The sequence below is a fragment of the Pseudonaja textilis genome, chromosome 1 (genome assembly GCF_049901715.1).
Source record: "Pseudonaja textilis isolate UNSWEBS1 chromosome 1, rPseTex1.2, whole genome shotgun sequence".
Lineage (NCBI taxonomy): Eukaryota > Metazoa > Chordata > Lepidosauria > Squamata > Elapidae > Pseudonaja > Pseudonaja textilis.
Window position 1 is genome coordinate 146,230,832 of NC_141990.1, and position 25,735 is coordinate 146,256,566.

A 25,735-nucleotide genomic window follows, 5' to 3' on the forward strand; every position below is an offset into this window, starting at 1 on the left:
CTCAATGTCATTTAGTGAATTTCCTTCACTAATGGTGCACAAGAATCTGGGTTTCCTTTACCATACGAGCTCACAAGAAATAGATGAATTATGACAGAAAAAAAGCTAAAAAGCTGGAACTCATAGCCTTACCATACATTTAACAAAGTAATGTCTGAAAGCTTTTTAATCTTCTTTTATTTACTGATCATTGCGCTCATCTTACAAATCCATACTCAAATGCAGAAGCTCTTCCTTGATATATTTTTTGAGACTATGTTCAAGGAAATTTTACATTTTACTGCTCCCACATAAAACTAAATTTTACTGCTCCCACATAAAACTAAATCCCTCCCTATTGAAAGGAAGCAGCATGTCTGGAGACCCATATTTTCTCTATATTATTTCTGTTACTGACAGAGGATTCCTAACTCTGCAAGGGGGAAAGTGTGTGCCAGTTATTTTTACATTCTTTATTTCTTCTGTGAAACACATAAGCCATACTGGATTCAAGGAAGCAACGTGAGATTATAATTAACACACTCAAGTATTACCTTTTAAAAATAGTTTTTCAACAGGAGCAACATGGTTGTTAATTATTATGAATAAGGTTGTTTTTCCTCTGTACATACATATTTTGTAGAAATACATTTTTGAATGGGCAGTTTGGATCACTCAAATCATTCAATCACAAAAAGCACTAGAATTAATGTGAAGCCTAAATTTTAATTTTATTTACATTAAACATTAATAGAAATTAAATGTAAGTAATAAATTATCCTAAATACCACATTTCCAATGCCTTATTTTTAGAAGTGGTGAAGTTTTAAAGTGAATGACGATTGTTTTGTTTTTAGTTTTGACTGACAAAGTTGAAAACTCTGTCTGTTCAAGCAAGCGCTAATACAAGACATTATACAGTTAAATAACCACAGCTATCTTGAATGCTAAATGGAATTTCTTTGCCAAGCTAGTGGACTTAAAATGGGTAGGATTCAGTTATAAATCAAATTCAGATTTATATATATTTAACTTGTTGAACCATACATACACGTTCCATCTTGCCTGGTGTGACTGACTAGAAACACAGGCTAAGCAAAAACAAGTACGACCACTTGTGTACGGACAGCAATATTAATCTTCATCAAGGAATATTTAATGAAAATGCAGCCTTTTCTTTTGTTCCCTCGGTTGTTTTTAATAGACTTTTTAGTTTTTATGAATGCAAAAGGTATGTTTTTTAAAATTGTCTGTATGTTGCAGTGATTTTTATGTGGAGATGAGATTCCTGGAATTTGCTTCAGTTACATATGTGAGACAATTTGTACCTCTGTAATTAGAAGGCAGTTCTTATTATTCAAAACATGATCATAAAACCAAAATTCATATTTAAGTTGAAAAAAGAATTGACTTTCTGCAGAGTGAAAAATATTTCAAAATAGCCACACAACAGTAATTAAATATTTCTTGACTTAAGTCTAATTTTCTTTTATGTAGAACACTATTATATGAAAACAAGGGAATGCTATCATTCCTCAGCATTTGGTGAACAAACTGGGCCTATTAGGTTTTAATACTTCTTTGTGTAACAATGCTTGAAGCATTGTTAGGGACCCCACACACCCATGTCATGGTCTGTTTCTGTTGCTTCCCTCTGGGTAAGGGTGGTAAGGACAGTTGAGATTGCTTCCCGTCATTCAGTATACCGCCTATAAGCGCTATGTGCTTAGAGTTCAAAGCATCATTAGAAACTCAAAACACCTACTCCTTGGTCTGTTTCTGTTGCTCCTCTCTGGGAAGAGGTTTCGAGGTATCTATAACAGGACTACTAGACATATAACAGCTTTGTTCCCTATGCCATCTGTCTTGTAAGTTCACAGGATTCTTTTTTTCCACCATATGTGCCCGTGTGTGTGTGTGTGTGTGTGTTCAAACTAGACTGTGATGTTTCTCTGTGTCATATATGTTTGTATATGTGGGTATATGCACAATGGCTCTTTTGAGACCTGAATGTAATGAGATTTCATTTTAACATATTCTGATTAGTGGATACATTTAAAGTGACAACAAATGTTTTATTATATTCTATTTGAGATTAGCAGTGTTATAGATTTACCTTGATGTTATCCTACTTTTTTTTGGGGGGGGAGGTGATCTGAGCTGAAGATGCCATATCTTTGATTGGATTAAGCAAAAATTGAAAGAACTCCACCCAAACCCATGACTGCCAGTTTTTTGTCATGCTATGGCTAAATGTGTAATTTTAGACATTGGCCTTGGAACAGGTACTCCAAAATATTGTTTAGTATACATTTTTTGGCTAGGTTAAATTATAGTGTTTACTGTGAAGATGAATAACCAGAAGAACATCATTGTGCAAAAACACCCTGTGCCCCCACCTTTTGATGTTTAGCTTCACACACCAATAAAAACAACAACCCAGAAGCAGTGGCTTGAAATTGCATTTTTATAGTTCATTACTACCATTGGCGGTATTTTATTTTCAAGTTGAAGCAGCCGCAGTGGCATTGTTGAATTCATTTATAAGAGCAGAGAGTCTTTGGTTTAATGACACTAATTGGGGCTACAATTTTTGTTTCTTAGTCCGGCAATTAAGGGACTCACTTAAGCCGAAGGCTATCTGCTCTTATCAAATGAATTTTACGATCTTGTTTGCCACAGTTATTAAGCAAATCACTGCAGTTAAGTGAACCATGCAGTCATTAAGCAAATCCAGATTTCCCCCAGTGACTTTGCTGGAGGGAGACAAATGGGAAGGTCAGAAATGGTCATCACATGACTCTGGGACATTGCGACCATTGTAAGCACAAGCCACTTGCCAAGCGACCGAATTTTGACTGGGTGACTGTTTTGTGGAATGAATTTTTAAAATCTGCTAAATTGTCATTTCCTTGTATTAAACAGAGGAGTTAATATTAAATGGAAGTAGATTGTGTCTGGTAGTGGAAGTTTCAGGAACATTTGCATGCTCAATAGTAGCTTAAATACCTCAATAAAAAGGTAGCCATTCTAAAAGAAGACTCACTTACCATGATTTCTAGATGATACACGTGGCTTTGCAGAAATGCAAAGAGAGCAAGATCAATAACTCTCTAAATGTTCCCATTAATTCTCATTAACACCAACTGGCATATCTGAGTGTGATTATTTCTTCAATGAAAAGATTTTATATATATATATATATATATATATATATATATATATATATATATATATATATATATATATATATATATATGTGTGTGTGTGTGTGTGTGTGTGTGTGTGTGTGTGTGTGTATGTGTATACACACACACAGACACATACATACACACATACACACATATATATATATATACATATATATATATATATATATATATATATATATATGCAGGTCTTGGCGTGTTCGGGTCTTTTCCTGTGTAAGATTGAGAGCATCTTGGCAACATTTCGACGAGGTCCCAATTGCCATCTTCAGGCTGGTACTTTTGGCTTCGTGTTTGTGCCAGCAAAGCGTGATCGGAGTTGCCGTCTCCCTATACATACTGGTGGGGAGGTTGGCTGTGTTGTCATTTCTTGATTGATTGATGGAGTTGATCAAGAAATTTATCATGATAATGGCTGCCAAAAAAAAAGCATAGATGCAAAAAAATGAAGAGAATTTTAGGAAGAAGTCTGTTAAAACTCAGAAGTGGAAATAAATCAACATTAAATAGGGGGGCCTTTGTTTACCCTCAGTTTACCTACTTACTGGGGTTCAAATGTTGCTCCAGTCCAGCAGGACTCTTAAGTGGCTTTTATTTCTACCTTACAGTAAAAAGGCTAAAATACAATACCAGTGTAGCAAAATACTAGAACTACAACAAGAAACAATATAGCAAAGAGTATATAGTAAAATATAGTAAAAAGAAAGAAAGGCCCCAGGGAAAGGTAACCTTCCAAGCATCACCCAGGATGGGAGTTCTAACTTAAGAAAGAATGTGCATTTTGATTCTACAGTATTTATAGACAGTTTATCAACATTTCTAATTTACTGGGTGACCAATACATACATACATATGAGCAGATACGAGAGTTCTTAGCACTGGAAGAAGTACTAGCAGTTTTGCTTTCTTCACAAAAGAGGGCTGTACAGAGAACAGACAAGAGTTTTGCCATCCTAAATTGTGTATATATAAGCATCTAATTAAAATGTGCTTGTTGGAAATTCTTGTATAATGATAGTGGGGTGTCTCCTATTGGAGATGTAGTGTTTAATTTTGTATAAATATTTTTATATCCAAATCACTCAAGTACCAGTACACAAAAATACTTAAGTGAGCCATCTTTCAGTCCAGATGTTTTGTATTACACAGAGGGATCCCAGCTGGTCTATTTGTACCATCCCATTCTGACCCAGCCTAATGCCATATGCCTTCTGGTAGAGGAAGCCACCTTCTTTCTGCCATTTAAAAGTGTTCACGGCCCAGAGCGCTGGGATCAACAGAACGAATGTCTTTAAATCCCACGAAGCTCCTTGTGTATAAATCCATTCAAGCGCAAGATTCCCAACGGAGCTTATGGGCTTATTGGGAAAGACATGGGAAGATATTTTGCAGTTTTTGTTTGTCCGATATCCCTACCATCTTTCTTCTTTTTTTAAAAAAAGTATGTTTATTGCAAGATTTTACAAAGTTTTTAAAGCCTTCAGAAACATAAAAGGAGAGGTAGGAAAAGAAAGAAATTGTAAAAGGTTAAAAGGGTAAAAGACAAGGAAAAAGAAAGACAAAGAACCAAAGAAGCATAGTCTGAACTTCTTTGCAACAGTTACAAACATAGCAATTATTATCTCGCCTCTCCTGAATTGCATATCATGGTTCTCTTCTTCCCATAAACAAACCTTTTAAATCGATAAATCTTCATATCATCAATTCACTTTTATGCATTTTTAGCAAAAAGTCCATAGCAATAGCAGTAGCACTTAGACTTATATACCACTTCACAGTGCTTTACAACTCTATCTAAACAGCTTACAGAGTCAGCCTATTGACCCCAACAATCTGTATCCTCACTTTACCGACCTTGGAAGGATGGAAGGCGGAGCAACCTTGAGCCTGGTGAGATTCGAACTGCCAAATTGCAGGCAGCCAACAGTCAGCAGAAGTAGCCTGCAGTACTGCATTCTAATCACTGCTCCACCACACCATAATGGGTCTTTTATAAAAGTAATTGCAGTTCCCTCCTTGATCAAACAAATGAATTTATCAATTTCTGCAAACTCGGCCAACTTCTCAATCCATTCCTCCATTATGGTGTTTCTGTAGTCTTCCATCTTTGTGTTTACAATAGCCCTCTGTAATTATCATATATAAAATCAACTGAGCCTTTTCTATTGTAGTGTTTTGCTCTCTAAGTAAATTTTCATCGATGGACTTGGAAATACAGACACAAATTAGATTGTTACATTGAAGAGTCACATTCTGTTTTCTAACTGTACCTTTTGGATCACATCTGCACCGATAATTATGTTTTTTTTCAGAGCAACGCCGTATTTCCTGAATGTGATTTTCCCCCTCCCCTATCTATTGCTACTAAATGATTTAGTCTTTTTCTTTTTATAGCATCCCAAGTGCTTACTATTGGGAAGTTAGGCCAATAGGGATTTCAGAAATATTCAAAGCAGTTTCTAAAGTACCAACATGAAAGCGATGGAGGAAGATGGATTCAACTTGAAATGGGGTCTTAACAGAAGTAGAATCAATTTAACCATCTGTGATATTCCATTGGTTTTCTTACGTTTTAACCTTCTTTTCTTTGTACAATTTTGTTTTGTAACAGTTCCCTGCTCAATCATCTTAATATGTACAGTTTTCTAAATTTATGATACTTTGAGCCGGTATCTTACACTGATCTTTTTGTTTGATACTGTTGATGACAACAGTGCAAGCGCTCGTTATTCATTTAAATATTACAGCGGTTACTTTCATTTAGGAAAATAATGCTCTTTATCATCCAAGGCTACCATCTATCAGGAGGGGAAAAAAGAAAAATAATTCTAAGAGATTCCAAGCTATACTTGATCTGTCATCCAGATGGCAAAAAAAACAGAGGGAGTGGTTTTTTTCAATCCCTATCTCCCATATAGCCTCCAGCCTTTAATTTGGAACTCGGTTTTGCTATAGATTTCTCCTAGCTATCAGCTTAGTTTATTAGTGTTGTCACAATGAAGGACTGACTGTACAGCACCTCATATTGCAGTGCCAAAAGCTCAAGAACAATTATCATTTATCTGTGTGATTAAGAAGGCACACTCTTCTAAGCTTTTTACAGTTCAACGTACCTACATCCTTTTCAAAAGCCAAACACGGCAGTTGCATCCTACGGCTTCTGTAGCTGATAAACTTCTTTCCTATTTTTCCCCTGCAATTGCTTCAGGATGGCTGTAGTAAGGCTCCCTAGGGAAGCAGGAGTTGCTGAATGTCAGCAGGTAACATGGGATAACAATACAACGATCTTTTCTGGATATCACACCCAGTTGCTTTACTTTCATGCACATGTCTTAACATTGGCCATGTACATATCTTGAAATGGACTGTAGCATTGCATCACCCCCATTATTAATGGCATGGGATATTTAAATGAGAAAACTGATACGCCAAACCATTTCTCTTGACGGCTACTGGTACAATACAGTGTGAGAGAGACAACATTATGCAGGCCAATGATCACTAGCCATAGAGGGAAACTCATCACGACCACCTGACTCCTTAAGTATTGGGGAAACTGCTTTCATTCATGAAACTATGCAACGCATTGACCCACTGGAATGCAGTCATCTTCTCTAGATAAGAGCTGAAACAAGGGCAGCAAAAAAGCAAGAACCTGGAGCAATAACATCGTTTATTGAAAATTATAGTTAAAAGTCATTGTCATGACTGTTGCAAAACATGGTGTAAGATCCCAGTAACCGTTACAGACAAGATGACCTGTTGGATCATTGTTTCAAAAATATTTATTCACCTAAAGGGAGAAACAGAATCACCAAGGGCAGGCGCAAAAAAAAAAAACAGCAAGAGCAAGAACAGCTTCCAACTTCCTGTTTCCGTTTCCTTGCGGGAATCATTGGAAATCTCCCTCCTCCACCTCCCTCCCCTTCTTAGCAAGCTGGTAAGTCGCTGCTGCTGGGTGAGGAAAGGGAGTGAGGGATTGTGAGACTGAGTGGAGAACTATCACGGGGCATTTAAAAATGAAAACTAGGTGATTGCAGCAGTAGGCTAGGGTCGGAGCAGCAACTAGTTGTACTGAAGCAGCCACAACTTCCCCAAATTTCACTCCCTCGGGAGCCAGGGGTCCCAGATTTTGGGTGCATGTTGTAAGTTAGCCCGCGTGAGATACCTCGGTTCAAAAACAGTTGCTCTATCTTGTACTGTTTCACTCAGTTAAAGGCCAGGAGAAGAGTTTAGTATATAGAGAGATAGGTCCTTAGCTAGAGATCCAGGGTTTGATAGCCAAGTCAGGACAGAACTGCTAAAAGCATCTAATTGTAAAAACTATAAAAGAGCCACCCTTCTTTTTCTTTATTTACTGATTTCTCCAAGATGATTGGAGTTTTAATAGGTAGGTTGGAGAATGTGCTACATGGGATCTCTTTGTTTATAGAAGAGCCTGAAATTTACTTAATAGGTTCAGTAGGGCTGCCTCATTTACATGGTAAGCACAAGACAGAGGATCCAATCCAGAAAGCCTGAAGATTCTGATGCCTTTGTAGTGCTACAGTTTAAGGACACACTGTTCTTGAAAAGCGAATATAACTATAACAACCATTAGATGAGAGACTACAAAAACTATTGTAACTTTTGTTCATGGTACTTGTAATTTGTTCATTTAATTACAAGTTTCTCCACCTGTTTCTGAAAAGTGATAGAAAATACTAGGTAGGAGGGCAGGACAAGAAGCTATGGAAGGAGCGAAGCAATCTGGAATTAAGGAGAAACTTTCTAACAGTGAGGTCAATTAACCAATGGAACAGTTTACTGTCAGGGGTTGTGGGTGCTTCATCACTGAAAGTTTTTAAGAAGAGACTGGACGGTCACTTGCCTGAAATGGTATATAGGCCAGGGTCTCCTGCTTCAGCAGCAGGTTAACTAAAACACCTCCAAGTTCTCTTCCAGCTCTATTCTGATTGACTGTATGTAAGATACTAAATATTGTCCACATTAACTCCTTGCTGAATTACCTCTAGATCTAAATTTTGTCTAAACCGTTTGATTCCATTATTTTTTTATTTTGACATTTTCAAGTTTTCACACATGAAACAGGTTGATATTGAGACGGTGACACACACTCTCTCTCCCTTTCTCTTCCTCTCTCTCACCCTCCCTCCTTCCCTCTTCTCTCCCTCCCTCTCTCTCCTTCTCTCCCTCCTTCCCTCTCTCCCTCTCCCTCCCTCCCTCTCTCCCTCCTTCCCTTTCTCCCTCCCTCCCTCTCTCTCCCTCCCTCTCTCCCCCTCCCTCTCTCTCTCTCTTTCTCCTTTTTTGCCCCACTTTTAAAATTTTATACCACTTCGGTAGCAAATTATCATGATCTTGACTACAAACATTCATACTTTCTGAGGGGACAGATACCTTTTTCAGTTTTATTCATTGTTAGAGATTTCCCCAAATATGGAATATTAGCAAATAGCAAATAGTCTTAGCAAATAGTAGGCAGCAATTTATTTTTAGGCCTGGCTTGCTTTGAAATCAGTATGTGCTTTAGCAATGTGAATGAGGATTATCAAAAGCAACATAGTTTATTACCATCACGTTTCATGGACACTGTCTATGAGCATCCATGAATGGGAGCTGCAAAATTTGCATTTCTAATAATTGCCTCAAGATCATAAAAACAGAGTCTATTCTTGCACGCCGTTCAGTCAAGAAGCTTGTTCACTATTGATTTTTTTTTCTCCACAATAGTAGTCATTTTTTAGAATGGCAGCACCTTTAACAGGATCAGATCTCAACAATAAAGATGAAAAAAAAAGGTTTCTGACAATATTTTAAAGCAAGATTAAAAATCTATGCTCCCTCAACCCACAAAATCGTTTGGATGGAACAAGCAGTGCAGCCTTGGAAAGCTTTTTTTTTCTTTTTTTAACTATTTTGGACAGCCTGCGAATTGAAGGAAATGCTTGTGAACCCTGAATAATTGCTGAGCTGAACGTAAAAGGATGCGGAAGTTGCAACTTCAGAGGAAGCTCAGGTGACTAAATGCTTCATAAGAGAAATAGAGGTGGTGATAGTGGCAATAGCAGTCTCACCCGAAAGTCTTCTCGAGCCCTGAGTTTTTTTCTGCATGAGAAATATTTGGCATATTTATTCTGTCATTGCACTCCTGTCCCCATTGTGTAAAGTGATGCAGAGCTCATCCTGCAGAGTTGATTCTTTGCGTCCTGGTGGCAGATCTCTAGGCTGCAGGCTAGATGGTGCCACTATATCCAGTCTTTGGAGCCTCCTATTTTACCCTAGAGGCATGGTATATAGGAGGTGATCGAAAGAGTGTCTTATCTCCAAGTAAGAGGAGGTATTCATGTGGAGTTCTTTCTCTCTGAAAGCACACAAATCACTTACAGGCGGAAACACAGAAGACGGACGGTAATAATTCCTGATGGCTTCCCGCACAGAACTGCATCCTCCATGCAGATGAGGACTGCAAGAAGGCTATACTTCCTCTATCCTGAAGCCAGGCTGTTTATTATTACCTATCCTCTCTCTCTCTCTGCATGCTTTTTTCAACTCTGGATTTCCAGGCCACCCTCCACAAAAGGGTGCAAAAAAGATGCATTGCTAATATCATAGCATCTTGGAAAGTGGAGAAGTATCGCTAATCTCTGTCACTTTTTGGGTTTAACTTCCGCTACCTAAAGATTTCCCTCTTGGTTTTCCCTCTTCCTCTCAATGATGCTGGAGTAAAAGCATTTTGTGTACATGTTTCCAAATTTCATTAGTATAGACGCAACGTTTTAAAGCGTGGAAAGCGAAGCTATGTAGTGAAATGGTTCAGTGTATCAATATGGGTGAATATCACAAATTCTCCAGTTTTGTGTTGGTTGGCAGATCCCTTTGGGTTCGTTCTCTGGTGCCTCCTAATAGCTCTCAACTGATGACAATAATGAGCTGACTTCTTTGGGCTTCAAAGCTAAGCAAGCACTAGTGGCACAAAACTATTCCCATAAGTGCTTTTCAGTTTCCGTATTGTACTACTGTTTCTAATAATTAAAAAATAATTTCCTTGGATTTCCGCTCCCAGCTAGCAGGCATCCTCTTGTGTCGAACCAATTCAACTTCTGCCCGTTCTTGGCTGAAAAGAATATACGTAATCTCTTCCCATTGCATGATCATGGATAATGAAGCTACTGTTCTATGAAAAGGCTTTAGTCTCCGATTAACTAAGTACCTTTCTGTCTGTTTTGATGACCAAACGAACAAGTTAAGGAACAAATGCCAGAGAGTCTGGTCTTAAATCTGAAGTGATTCGGTGTTGAGATTTTGATGCTCATCTGCCTTTTTTTTTCCTGCCATCTATCTCCCATTGATCCTATATACCAGATGGAAAATATTTTGCATTTATAGTTGTCAATGAAGTAGAGCTTCTGCCTTTCTATTCAGCATTATCAATGATGATGGATTGGATACGGTTATTTATTTATTTTTTTTACGACCCTGTAATGCCTTGATTTGGGTTGGAGTCAGGACGGCTGAATGGAGCTGAGCATTTACTGGCCAGATGCCCTTCCTGCCACCTCTGTAAAGTTCACAGCTGATATTTTCTCTTTGCAACCCTGATCTGTCGCTGCCTCTCAACCTTCCGAGTGGGAGGTGAGCATCTTCACCTCTAGGCCACCACAACTGCTTGATGATGGATACGGTTATAATTTAGCAAAATCCTGAGGATCTTTTTGTTCTGTAAAAAAGGAAAACTGGCTATAGTCATAGTGTCAGGCTTGGCACACCTAAACAGTATTTGAGGGGCGGGAGGGAGACATAGACAACAACATTACTTTGATTCTTTGCTGTTCAAAGCTGGTTTTAAAAGAATGCATCAACTCAACCCAAACAATTTTCTTTAACACTATTTTTGGAAATAAAGCTAGTAGCATTCACTACAATTCTAGAAGTTTAGCTGTTTTTGCAGGTATTTTTGTTGTCTTACTAAAAATTAAGCTAAAGTTGCAAGGTAAATGTCCATCAGTTAGTATTTACTATATGGGAATAAGATGTTTATTTCCTTAAGTGTATCATTATGGATTTGTAGATGACCTAATTAGTTGTTCAGTGGTTGGAAACATATTATCCTTAAACAGGAATTGGTTCAATAAGAAAGTCACTAAACCTGTCTCACTAATTTCTGAAGAATTTCACACTGGGTAAGTAAAGCCCATTTAGATGTGCAGTTGGCTATTGTAAAATAGCCTAAATGGTTGCATATAAAATTCCAGGGGATGAGGAAAGATTTGAAGGCCCGCTTAACTTCTCTGAAAAATTAGAAGGGATTGCAGCCTTTTTCAAACTATGTAGACTTGATAACAATTTTTTTAAAAAGAGATTATACTATTACAGTCATCTTGCCTGATCTTTAAATGACATGACCACATTTTTTTCAGAAATCAGATTTGCTATGCCATTAAGTAACAGAAAGAGGCTTTCATAATTCTTTGTTTACTGTGTGCAGTTCTGTAGCATTTCTTGTTAGGGCACCAAAATGTGTTCTTAAGCATTTTTAAAAATAGAAACATTCAAAACGGTTAGAATATTAATTATCTTTTAATTTCATTTTGCCCCTTATATCCATTTTCTATCTCTGTTCCCGACAAGAGTGCATTTAATTTTATCTATTTATCACTTTGTCTTTTGCCACTGGGAAAAATTGGGGGTGCAGACTTTGATACTTTTAAGACAATATGCTTTAGGCCCATTAATCCAGAATGGATTGCCTTGATTCAGTTTCTTCTTCTTTGTTTGCAGCTGGTCAGCTAGCCGGCAGCTCTTCTGTAGAAATGTATCGTCAAGTGTTGTTGTCTGGCTGCCGCTGTGTTGAACTGGACTGCTGGAAAGGCCGAACTGCTGAAGAGGAGCCAGTCATTACCCATGGATTCACCATGACAACAGAAATATCCTTTAAGGTACATTTGAGAACATCCCTGTAAAAATACAATGGCAAAATAGAGTATTTATGCACATGTGTATATGCAGATATAAGACACACACAGGTGAATATAGAATGTCTCCAGAGAAACAAATGATGCCCATGTTAGAAATTCAATTCGATAGAGAAAGGTAAATAAAATAAAAGCAGGAATTTAAATCATCAGGCTTTTTCTTAGGTGGCTGTGTGACTCTAGGAGAAATGGACTGCTTTCAAAATGTAGAGAGTGGCTGTATTCACACTCCTATGCACTCCAAAGCGTTTTTGTTTTTTTTCAAATTATTTCTGAAGTGTTGCCCAGCCAATGTGCGTTATTTAACTTTTACAATAATGAGGTGGTATATAAAGCTGCACAAAATGATAGGAAGACAAAGGAATTATTAATCTTAATTGTATTCTATATTCTTAATATTTTGCTCCATTATACTTAACATTATGGAATGATTATCTGTATAAGATAGTAACTAACTCACTGGTTTCTGAGTAAGACCAGTTAATCTCAGTCTTGTACTCATTTGGATGGATGGATGGATGGATAGGTAGGTAGGTAGATAGATAGATAGATAGATAGATAGATAGATAGATAGATAGATAGATAGAGTGTGTAAGGTAGTGTAAGGAACTTTTTTTTAAGTAGTGTAAGGAACTTTTGCAGATCATCTGGCAGTACTGTAATAGTAAATTTAGAAATCTACAGCATAAAGTATAGACTAGAATAAGAAGTGAAGAAATCGCTGAAATCAGCAGTCAAATCCTCCTACGTTTCTGTTGAGAAAATTGCTTGGATGCGTCCACGAAGTCACTAAGCATCTAATTTAACTTTAGGATTTTAAGCCTATCTTTGTTAAACAAAGCATTTTTATACCATACTCAATTGTCTATATCAGGGGTGTCAAAGTCACGTTGTCATGGCAGTGTCATGTGATGTATCGGGATTTTTTTTCCCCTTTGCTAAACCGAACATTGGCATGGCCAGCACATGACACATGTGGCCCGTGGGCCAGGAGTTTGACAGCCCTGGTCTATATACATGTAGAATAGCTTACATCTCCATCCTTACAAATAACTATAAATTAATTCACATATTGCTCATGTTAACGTTTTTATAAGTAAATGCATGATTCTTATGATGCAATAAAATTTTCCCTTTCACACAGTTGACATAAAATGCGTATAGACAGAACATTACAGCATAAAGTATTACTAGGCACGAATTTCATGAATTCTCCTTTTTATTGCATAGGATCTCCAGATCTTCTTGGAGAGGGATAGAGCCCAAAGTGAAAAAAGGAAACCACTGCCCAATATTGGATAGAATGATGAATAGGAGTTTGAGGCTACTGTAGAACGCCAATTAAGTAACTAGTAGTGATACAAACAGAAGTAGCTATTTCAGCTGAAACATTTCGTTAATAAACTGCTTACAAAACTTTGTTTGGCTTCAGCATTTTTAAGGAGATGAAGAGCAATATTTTCAATCCAGAAAAGGCATGGTTCAAATCAATAACAGATATACAGTTCTCACAAAATTGATCATATGTGAATATATAGGCAAAGGTGAACTATTTAGGCTAGTTTTGAAACACATTCTGATCTCTCTGGGCCTTTTTAAGATTTTATCCAGTCTGTCATTTTTCCCCAGGCAGAGGTAACAGAATAGTTATTTAAAAGTTATTTAACTAATGGAGATACAACGAGCATCACTGCTGCCTATATCTACAGATGTGTTACTGAGGTCATTCACATGCATGTCATCTTTCTGTGAATGCTAAAAAGCATGTTTATTTAGGGGTATGAGGAAACTACAACATGTATTCTGGTATTGGGAGTACACTAAAATAAGTTTTGATTTCCTCTCAGTAACAAAATACCTAAGTTAATAATTTAATGGGCAGATTTCAGGTATTCTTAGTGTATTTTGCATAAGATACGACTTTCCATTCCCTGTGTCAGTCTTTGCAGAAAGTATTCTGGTATCATGACTGATGTTAAGCTAGATATTCCTTAAAAAGCAAAATACAGAAGATTAATCTTTAATCTTTTCTAATGTTAAAACAATGAGATAGAGGCAGTTACAGGAAAACATATGGCTAATTATCCCATAATGTGTATTATCACTGCTTGTCAGACTTCCTTTGTTGTAACCTAAGTTGATCTTCTCTCCTTCAGTTGACCTTTTACACACACACACACACACACACACACACAGAGAGAGAGAGAGAGAGAGAGAGAGAGAGAGAGAAAACAGAGAGAAAGTGTGTGTGTGTGTGGTTATCATTAATACTGAATCTATCCAAAAACCAAAATTGCTTTTTCAGACATAATCTCTCTCTCCCTCCCTCTCTCCTTCCCTCCGTCTCTTTCTCTCTTCCCCCTCCCTTTCTCCTTCTCTCGTTTCTCTCTCCTCCCTCCTTCCCTCTCACCTTCCCTCAATCTCTCTCTCTCTCTCTCTGCCTCCCCCCCCCTCTCTCTCTCTCACACACACACAACACACACACCTATGTACATAATTCATGAGATGATTTAACTTGCAGGTTTTACATAGTCATTTTGTGGAATTTTGATTTATAACAGAAAATATATTTTGAATGTACGTTTTCTTCAGACAATGCTTCAGAATTCAACACATTATGTGTTGAAATCCCCTTTACCTCTTTACTAATGGTTATCTGTAATTCTTCAAGCTTTTTTCTTCAGCACAATTTGTAACTGTCTATAAAAATGTTCCCTTTTCTCCATTCTTTTCTGCCCTCTACTAATAACTAATGATTTCATGTCATCATCACCCATTTCTGTATACTTGGGATAATCACGGTGAATCTTGTGGATATTATTTGTTATTATTTTTGCTGAATAGAACTAGGATCCTTCTATCTCATATAATAGGTCATACACTGTAATTTGATCAAATATATATTTCACCTTGAGTGATGGATTTACTTTTGAAAAATATATAGACAAACTTTTCAATCCTGCATATAAACACACACACACACACACACACACACACACACACGTTTTTGAACAAGAAAACGGCAAAGCCCTCCTCCCATATATAAAAGACACTACAGACAAAATCAGCAAGATCCTCCAAAAACACAACATCAAAACAGCATTCTGCACAAACAGAAAAATATCCACCATCCTAAGAAACCCCAAAGACAAAATCGAATTAGAAAACCAAGGAGTATACGAAATCCCCTGCACTGCCTGCCCTACCACATACATTGGACAAACTAACAGAAGAATAAGTGCACGCATTGAAGAACATAAGAACTCAATCAAAAAAGAAGAAACAACCTCTTCCCTGGTCCAACACCTCAAAGCCACAGGACATGAAATTGATTTTAAAAATACCAGAACTATCGCCAAAACCGAACACTTTCACAGCAGAATAATCAGAGAAGCCATAGAGATAGAAAAACGCCCACACAGCATGAACAAACGAGATGATACTTCCCGCCTTCCAGCCATTTGGAAACCCGCCCTCATGAACAGACGAGTACCTAACATGAAGAAGGACACCAGACCCACACCCATGAGAGCCACACAAGATGCCACCACCACACTTCCATGTAGAAAACAGACTCACACCCACTCAGAAGATGAGACATGACCATGGACCAGAAGCTACACTGCAGCTGCATCACTACCCACTTCAAACCCCTCCGAGCCATACATGAAGCAAACCGACACCCACTATGAAGATGCAGCAGGACCACGAACTCGAAGCCAAACAGCAAGATCACAACTCACCAGCTCAAATCCCCCAGCAACTAAGACTAACCTGAGCACAACCAAGCCCCCACCTGAACAGAACACGCCTCCAACCAATCAGAACATGGCTAACCCCCAACCAATCAGAACACAGCCAAACACCCTACCAATGAGAACACACCCCACCCAATCAGAACACAGCCAAGCCCCCACCCAATCAAGTCCCACCCCCACTAGCAGTTAAAAGGAAGAAGCAGCTGCAATCTCACATCACTCTGAGAAGCACAGAGCCGGAGACAGAAGCCTGAAGATGATGAATGAGACTTCATCGAAACGTTGCCTAGATACTTCGAATCTTACGCGGAGAAAACCCGAACAACCCAAATATATAGATAGATAGATAGATAGATAGATAGATAGATAGATAGATAGATAGATAGATATATAAATTTAAAATTATAACCTATTATTATTTTATAAACAAATGCAGGATTTCACTATCCAGTATGCTTCTTTGTTATTTATAATATTTCCCTGCTTATAAAGTACTTACAACTTATCAGTTATTTATTGTGTACTGCTTTGTCTTCCCTTTTAAAAGTTTTATTATTTCTTATATTTCTGGATTCTTAGTTATTTTCAGGGTTCCTTCAATTGTCTTTTCATAAGTTTCTCTCTAGGAAAAGTACATGAGTACCCTTGAGTAATTCTGATAAAGATAAATTTGCTAGCCTTTTAAAAACCTTGAGAAAATTAAATATGCCTAATACATTTTGATGTTACTACTCCTCAGGGACAGTGAAATACAGTATTCTGCAAAAGCATTAGGCAGTTGTACAAAAATGCTGTAAATTAAGGATGCTTTCAGAAATAGAAGTGTTGATAATTTATTTTTATCAATTAACCTAAGGGAAAGTTAATGAACAGAAGAAAAATCCAAATCAAATTAATATTTGGTGTGATCACTCTTTGTCTTTAAACAATATCAATTCTTAAACTTACACACTTGCACGCAGGGGTTTTATAGGATTAGAGTCAGGTGTGTGATTAACCAATTATACCAAGCAGGTGCTAATGATCATCAATTTTATTGGGTTTTAGTTGGAGAAATGCTAAAATGTAGGTGTAATTTGCTTCTGGAATGGCTTCAGGACTTGTTTGATATGTTTGTATAAACTGCATCTATCCAGGGAATTGAAAGTAAGTTTCCCTATAAAAAGAAAAAAGGCAAAAATTACATGAATAGGGAAGAGTTAGATCCAGAATGAATGACTACTGAACAAATGTGATTGAGGTGCTTTGGTCACAGTGAATGAGATTTGAAGCACAAAATAAATATATGAAGGAAGACTGAATGGATCAAGAATAGGAAAATCAAAAAACGAAAGTCATGGTTGGTTAGAATTGTGGGAATCTTTGAAGAAGACCTTGGAAGAAATAAAGGCAATATATGAATCAGTGAATGGATATGTTAGAAGAAGAAAACAAAAAGGGGGGGGGGGAGTAAGATACCCAAAAGTATGATGATTGATATTAGGACAAAATAGTTTTAATTTTAATTGTACATATACTTTTTTCTTTTTTTGCTTTCAATTTCTTATTCTTGTTCTGAACTCTACATAGCACTGCTTTCATCAAGGGGAAATGGCGTGATAGATAGGTATATGTATCCTGAAGTTACCATAAGCTGCACAAAGATAGTATATCAAATATACATAACAGGATTTGGGGCGGGGGGGGGCGATGGAAATACATGCTTAAGTAGAGACTGTATTCCATATAATTCAATAAGATTTACCTCTGACCTTTTGCAGTTTTGCTATACTATAGTTCATCTAAATTTGGTGGTGTGTCATCTCATTTTTGGAGATTTATTTGATTTTCTTTTTATTGCATTACCACTCTAAAGTTTCCATCATTCATTCTAAATAATGATACTATTTCCTATGGATATCCAGGATATGTATATGCATACTTATATACATATAACAAAGAGAAGAGAAAAGAAGAGAGGAGAATTCTTTATTGGCCAAATGTGATTGGACACACAAGGAATGCGGTTCATAAGGTCTCAGTGTACATAAAAAATACATGAATCAAGAATCATAAGATACAAGAGTTAGTGATAGTCATAGGCTACTAAATAAGCAAACAAAACCATACTAGGAAACTAAATAAAACAATATAAATTGTAAACATACAACCAACAAAGTTGTAGTATGTATATATATCAGTAATAGAGAAAGAAACAGTTTTTAAAATAATGAAACATTTCAAAAAGTCCTGGGTCTTAGAAGTTTGCATTTTATTATTGCAAATGTACTCTTTGACATGACACAAATATAATAATTTTAAAAGCAAAATAATTAGTTTTTTTTCTTGCAACCTTTAAATTGAAAGCAGCAGTCAATAGAGTTAACGACCACTTGCTCAAGTGACCATTCAAAGTTTTAATGATGCTACCTGAGTGGTACTTATGACCAGTCCTCAAATTCTGGCCATCACACCATCTCTGCAGTCACACGATTGTGAATTGAGCAGTTGGTAACCAGCTCACACTTTGATGGTTGCATTATCCTGCAATCATGTGATCAATATTTGTGACCTTTCCTTTCTGGTTTCCCACAAGCAAAGTCTGCAGGAAAGCCTACAGGGAAGGCTGTTCCCACCACTTATTCTCCCATAGCATTCTCTCTGTAGCCTGCACACATTAGTGATACTGCAGCAACTTTTCCCTAACCTACAGGTGCTCAGGTGATGCCTTAATACCCTGTCCTCAGCCCTCATGCACTCACACAGTGTCACAGAAACCTTTCCCTGCCAACGCACACTCACATACAAACTCTGGCTCACTCTATAGTACACACCCAACATCCAGCCAGCTTGCATATTCTAGGCAATTTTCCCATTGACTTTGCTTGTGAAAAGCCAGAAGGAAGTCACAACTGGTAGCCATATGAAGTTCTTCTTTAATGACCTGGGAATTTCACATAACGACAGCTGTGGGAATTGCAGAGATTGCTACCGTATCACAATGCAGTTCCACAACAATATGCTTTACAACCACATCACTTAGCGATGGAAATTCAGGTCCCAATTACCTTTGTTAAGCAGGAAGTCCCAATAGAGTTGTGAGGTATGACACTGGATAACCATGATTTACATCAGATATTACTGGTGAGGCTGAGGTTATGTAGCATCAGCCTATATACCTAAATTATGCAGATGAGTCATGTAAACTATATTGAAGCTTCCTATTATAGACCTGGATCACATAAAGCATATCCATTTTTCTCAGGGAGAAAATTACCTTTAAGAGCAGCAGGAAAGACAGTCCTTATTATATAAAAGAATAGTGCTTCCAAGCCCTGTGGTGTATTATTGGATATGAATCCCGTGTGAGTGATAGGCTTTAAAAATTCACTTGTGCACACATTTCTGGAACAATTAATCAGCATTCTTGACAGAAAATTACAAACAGCATTGCTGGTGATCTGAAGGAATTGATTTGTCCACCATTATAATACATGCATCGTCTGAGCCAGTCATCAACTTACACACATGAGAGAAAACCCGGATGCACAGAGTACACAAACATTTAAATATGAGGCAGCCTCAATCGGGACATAATTGACATTACTTGTTTAAATAATTCAATTTTAAATCAAGTCCCACGTTGATTACCGTAACCATATTTCAACATCTGAAGAAGCAATGTTTTGCTCCTAACTTTTATATTATCGTCTCATCAATTGCATATATTGCTTATGATGGCTGTCTGCTATTAATGGATTTGCATTTCTGACTGCCAAAACAGACTGTGGATAACTATACTACAGAGAATAACAGAAGCCTGCACTTCATTTTTTTAAGATCAAGTGAGTGGTGAATAGAAAGAGACCACAATTACTGCATGCCCAGATTCAGAACACAAAGTTACCATCTGAAACTGGTGTAGCTTCTGATTTGTTCCCCATTATTGCTAAATTCATTTGTATGAATTGTATTGCTTGGATTATTGTTAAATTAATTGTGGTTGATTTTGTTTGTTATTCTGTGCTATCTTGCCAAAGGTTTGTAGAATATGCAGGTAATTTTTTTAAAAAAAGTAAAACTTGATGGGAAGGATATTTTCTGCCACGTATATTACACTGCATTGCACTGTTGCTCCAGTTTGTGGACCACCTCATCTTTGAGCAGACAGTGAAAACAGTGATGCACAGCAGAGCAATTCTCCCTGTTGAAGTTTGGACAGATTCCTTGTTTTACCCAGCAGGTTTCTTTCAACAGAAATCTCGCTTTGACTTGCCATGCGTGCACAGAAATGAAACAGAAGCCAGAAAGTGGCATCTAGAAACCAAGCATTCCTTGGATGTGATCATTATGTAGGCTTCTTTGTTGGCAGCATTGTATAATCAAGAGAGAGAAAGAGAGAGGGTGTTTTAATTTAGTAATTGGCCATTTTTAAACGTATATTTTAATCTCAGAATGCTTCTGAAAATGCTAGCATTAGAGAGTCGTGCACATCCCACACATGAATTGGAGATTTTGTTCCTCTCTAAAAAAAAATTATTTTTTACTTTTTTCACTGGAAAGAATGAAGAATGTCAGGATATTTTGACTTACACTTATTGTGCCTTTAATACCACATGCATGAATGTCTCTTTCAAAATAATGCTGCCACTTTGCTATTCAATTTGACATTTCCTGATTTAGTAAGAAGCAAAGTAAAAAAGAAGTAATCTGTTAATAGGCAGGGGAAACAATTTTGAGATACCTATACATGAGGTCAGAACCATTAATCAGCACTCTTCTTGGTGTCCCATATAATAGCTTGTTTTAACTGTCATTTTTTTCTGACAGGTAGATTTGACATGTGCAGAGGCACAAACCTAGTGTAAAGCTTAAGTTATGTAATTTAATTTTTTTAATCCTTTCTTGATTTCATAACTGTAGAACTTGATAATAGACATCTTACCCCCGACCATTTCTTTGTAAAACAGAGTTGTGCTTGATCTAGATTAGTTTGTTTAATATTGTCAAATTCACTTGTCAGTAAAAAGGTGAATATTGTGTACTTTAGCTTTTCCAGGAAGGTTCATGTGAGGAAGCCTCACAATTAGTACAAGCCTTTTACATATGATTTTCCCTTCCTTATCTGATGGTTAGTTATATTAAAAGAATCTCCTCCAAAATTTACATACTGTTGATTTTTTTTTTCTTATATTGATACACCGTATGTACATTTTGCACGACAAAATTATAATAAAAGTATTTTAGTTTAAACTTTAGTGCATTTGTTTTACTGAATTGGTACCAATTAAAAGTACTTCAGTCAACAATACTGGATGAGAAGTGAAAACCAAACTTTTTATTTTTGTGTTGTATTGTGTTGTTTTGGTGTCTGTTGTCTGGAGGAACAGAATTTCCACTTATAGAATGTATATACTGTACATATGTGCATACACCCCCTTTTTTTTTCTTAAAATTTTCTCTAGGCCGAGTAAATTAAAAACCTTCTCTGTTCTCTCCTCTTAGGCAATTAGTGGATAAGTAATTATCTGAATAAGTTTAATAAAGCAAGTTTCTGGAAGTATTTTTTTGTGCAAAAATAGCATTATGATTGTTTTCCTATCCTGTATAATTATTATATTTTCACACATACATATTCATACATATTTTTACTACTAAAGGTTTAGATTTCTATGGCGCCTTTCAGCCAAGGCAATTTGTAACTAATTTTAAAAGCATGGTAAGGTAAACATGGCAAATGTGTAAATCTTCATATCTTTGCTGAGCTATATAATTTTTCGTCATAATTCTCACTATATAAGAAAATGTATACTTCAGTGCTTCAATGAATATATCAATAGTCCAATAACTCTATATCATGCTGCACAGACTGTCCATAGTCCTATATCAAAGTTTAAGACACTCCTTGGGAAGGAGAATGCAGTTTTTTTATACGAATAGTTTTAAGCATTAAAAAAAAAAACCTACAGGCAAGTAAATTTGTAAAGAGACAAAGCAACCCTTAACCTAAATCAGCTAGTACAGAAGCGGTCTCCATTTCAGCTAAATCCTGCTGGTTTTTCACACATTCTACCAGTATTTGTTCCCTGAGGAAGTAAATCCATTGGGGGGAACAGGACAGGGAGTATTCTTAATAATTGAAAAGCCTTCACACACACACACACACACACACACACACACACACACACGTCTTTAAGCATCAGGCAACATGTTAAGTAAAATCACTGTGTGAGGTTAAGTCACTAACATGGCCCATCCCAACCTACAAATTTTGCAAGCATGTTTCTGGCTGCAGGGATAAGAATGGCTTCAGGTTGGGATAAGCATATACTAATCAGGAGTTTCTTGGCTTTCTTCTGGATCAGCTACTGGGGGTTCCCCCTTGTGCTATACCAGATTTTGTTGTTGTCCTGGCACACTGAATGTACCACGAAGTAGATTCATATATATTCTACCAACTACAGTGTCTGGCAGTGGTGGGATTCTACCAGTTTCCCTACCAGTTTGGTGATTGTGTGCGTGCACAGCTTTCCAAATACCAGCTGTGGCTCTGCCGCACCAATCAGCAGAGAGGATAAAGAAAGGGAGGGCCGATCCTGTGCTTTTCTCTTCTTTTTCCTCTCAGCTGATCATTGGAGCTTTTTTTACTACTGGTTCGGCCGATAGCATTTCACCACTGTGCCTGGGTTTGTACAGCATACAAATTGCAGTTCAACACGCATTCCTTTTCTTTTGTTCTGTCAGATACTCAAGGATTTATTAAACTCAGGCATAACTAAAGAGTGGCAATTTATTGGTACTGAAAAGAAGTCTTCTTTTCAAATACAATAAAGGTTACCTGGCAATACATAACTATTTTATTACACAAAATGTCTAAAAGTGGAGCTTTAGGAATACCGTTATGAGCCCTGTGAACACACATTTCTAAATACAAACTGCTGTTTATTCTCCCACATGCCAATAGCATTTTACTGGGCTTGAAGATTAGAAGGCTAGTCACACTGAGACAAACTTAATGCCTTGTTCTTTTAAGAATTATACAATCCTGAGTGTGTGGGTCAGAGGAACTGTCAAGACCGCTTTATGTTTGTGTGTTAAATAATTTCTTTTTCTCAAGGGAAAACGTGTTCTTTGTTTTTTCCTTTCTAGGAAGTCATAGAAGCTATTGCTGAATGTGCATTTAAGACATCTCCTTTCCCTATACTCCTCTCTTTTGAGAATCATGTGGATTCGTAAGTAATTTAGATTTTCGTATAAATAATGTTTTTAGTCAGTTATGTCCAGTTTCCTATATGGATGATTTCTACTTATGGAGCAGAAGTTTCTTACATTTTCTCCCCTGGATTAAAAAAGTCTTTGGTGAATCCCTCTCTGCAATCGGTTGCTGCTAGCACAGTTTCCCTGAATGTCAGTTGTTGGTATTTAGCATGGGCTTTCAAACACATACCTGCCCCCCAATTTAATTCTTTCTACCTTGTACTATTTGTAAGATACTTAGAATCATTTTGGAACTGAGCGGCATTTAAAGTTTGGTAGTAAATGACTTAATATATTGGGGATGGGGGAATCCATTTTGCCAAAGGGAGGAGGAAGAATCTGGTTTTCCAGTGTTGGCAGTTGAATACGATGTTGTTTCCAAGCAGGTTGCAGTAGATAAGATGCATCAGTAACATTTGAGTGTTGTAGATTTTTGCTACAGGTTAAAAAAAGTATTAAATTGTAATATAGCTCTTTTGCATGAACGTTTTTTGTCATCTCAGGCATTTATTTACATGCGAAGGGAGAACTTGCGGTATACCCCAGTCAAACTAAGTTACTATTTTTTTCCAGAGCTTGTGGGGAATCTATAATCTATATATTACTAAAACTATGACCCTTCATTGGGTAAAATGGTGCATAATAGGGCAACAAGTTTCAAACCACAGTACCTCATATGAGATAATTTACAGAATATGTCCAAAATACGTCCGAGGGGATGAATTTTGATAAAACCGTGCCTGCTTTAGTGCTGTTGGTTATTGTTGCACAGCAACATCAGTCACTGCAGTCTGCACAGCCGCTGCAGCCACATGATCTTTATTTTTAAAGCTCTGTGACAATTTCCCCGCCATTTTCACAATCCCTCACTTCCTTCACAGTGCAGCAGCAGCCATTTCCCTGCCTGCTGAGAAGGGAAGAGAAAGGAAAGAAAGGGAAAGGGAAAGGGAAGCCTTCTCAACCTATATCACCTACCCCTTGTGCTCTCTCTGCTCATGTGGTATTCTTGGTGCACACGTACACAGCCTTCCCAACCCAAGCGATACTCCTGATCCCCCTCACACACACACCTACACTTGTTCTCCCCACTGCCCCATCTAGCAGCCACTACTTAACTTTCTCCCTGCAAGCTTTGTACAAGGAAAATAAATTGACAGGAATTTGAGGGAGGGAGGAAGGAAGGAAGGAAGGACAGACATGGCTCACTTCTACGGCAAAAGGAAATGGATCTTAATGTGTAAATGAGTGTGGGGTTAAGGGAAAAAGCATAGAAAGCATACTTGCTTGCACTGATGATGTTGTTTAGCTGGGTAATGAAATGTTTACAAGCAAACAACCAAGCTTAGAGAGCCCAAAGAACTCAACAGTTCAATATTCTCTTCTATTGTAGATCAATATAAATATTTTTAAGAGTACGTAGATGTGAAAATAATTTTCTGTATTTTCTTAAGCATGTTGTTTCTTGTGTGTATGTAGGCAGGTTCATTGTTTTCCTTTTATTACTATTAATGACAAACTACAAATGAGAACTTTTATTGTGCTGATTAATGTAAAAATGTGGCAAGAAAGCTGTTGTTGAAGTCAAATTAATAGTATAATGACTTTAGATCACCGAGTACAATTTAAGACGACAGGTTTGGAAAATTATACCTCTTCATCTTGTTAGAGTGTATTTCTGACATTATAAAAAAGCCTTATTTAATTTTACAATTTCTTCCGCTATTAGCCCTAAACAGCAGGCAAAAATGGCAGAATATTGCCGGTTAATATTTGGAGATGGTTTGCTGATGGAACCACTAGAAAAATACCCAGTAAGTACCTTTTTATTTATTTAGCTTTGTTGACTATTTGACTACATCAAGTAATATTTAATCTAGAAGTTTAAGTTTCTGTGGTTCCTTCCTATCTTCCAACTTAATGGATTTCTTTCTTTATGGGGAATGTCTGGTTTGTTTTATTTATTTATTTTTAGGCAATGGAGAATTATCTTTGAAATATATTTGAAGCACATGCCCTTCTTATATAATGTATATGCTTTCACAAAAAAAAACTGTAACAGGGACTTTTAAATGAACTCTACTTTGCTGTAAAGTCGAGTTCATTTCGCAAAATATTATTTATTTGGGTTGAGCAGCACAAAAATTGTATCAAAACTGTAAGAATGTTTTTATTTTGCTTTGAGGATTTGAATTCATTCCAAAGCAGTCTTCAACCGTATCCTATCCATGCCAGGTCTACATGTGAAAACTTAACAAAGACTATAATCTTCTGTGTAAGCTGTACCAGCAAAAATGCTTCAATGTAATTTAAATTGATTTTTGGTGGTTGAGTACAGTGGTGGGATTCAAAAACTTTTACCACCGGTTCAGTGGGTGTGGCTTGGTGGGCATGCTTTGCGCGCGTGCACACCAAACACGCACTTTGTGCAGCCGCAGAGGTGTTTGCGCAGCCGCAAAGGCGTTCTAACTCACCTACTGCAAGCCTGCACTCTCCAGGTTGATTCAGCAGCTGCCACGCAGCACTCTCCTGTGCTGTTCAAAGCAGCTGCGCTTCAAAAGCAGAAGATAAAGGTGAATATGGC

The 25,735-nt window shown here is 37.2% G+C and overlaps 1 protein-coding gene across 4 annotated transcripts in view; it reads left to right on the plus strand.

Moving 5' to 3' along the window:
* The window catches only part of PLCB1 (phospholipase C beta 1), a 468,720-nt gene that overhangs the window by 342,123 nt on the left and 100,862 nt on the right, over nucleotides 1–25,735 (plus strand). For all 4 annotated transcript variants that reach the window (XM_026710475.2, XM_026710474.2, XM_087918907.1 and 1 more), the window contains exons 11-13: nucleotides 11,967–12,124; nucleotides 23,047–23,129; nucleotides 24,881–24,965. In XM_026710475.2, coding sequence (XP_026566260.1) covers nucleotides 11,967–12,124; nucleotides 23,047–23,129; nucleotides 24,881–24,965 — 326 coding nt within the window. The remainder of the gene's footprint in view (nucleotides 1–11,966; nucleotides 12,125–23,046; nucleotides 23,130–24,880; nucleotides 24,966–25,735) is intronic.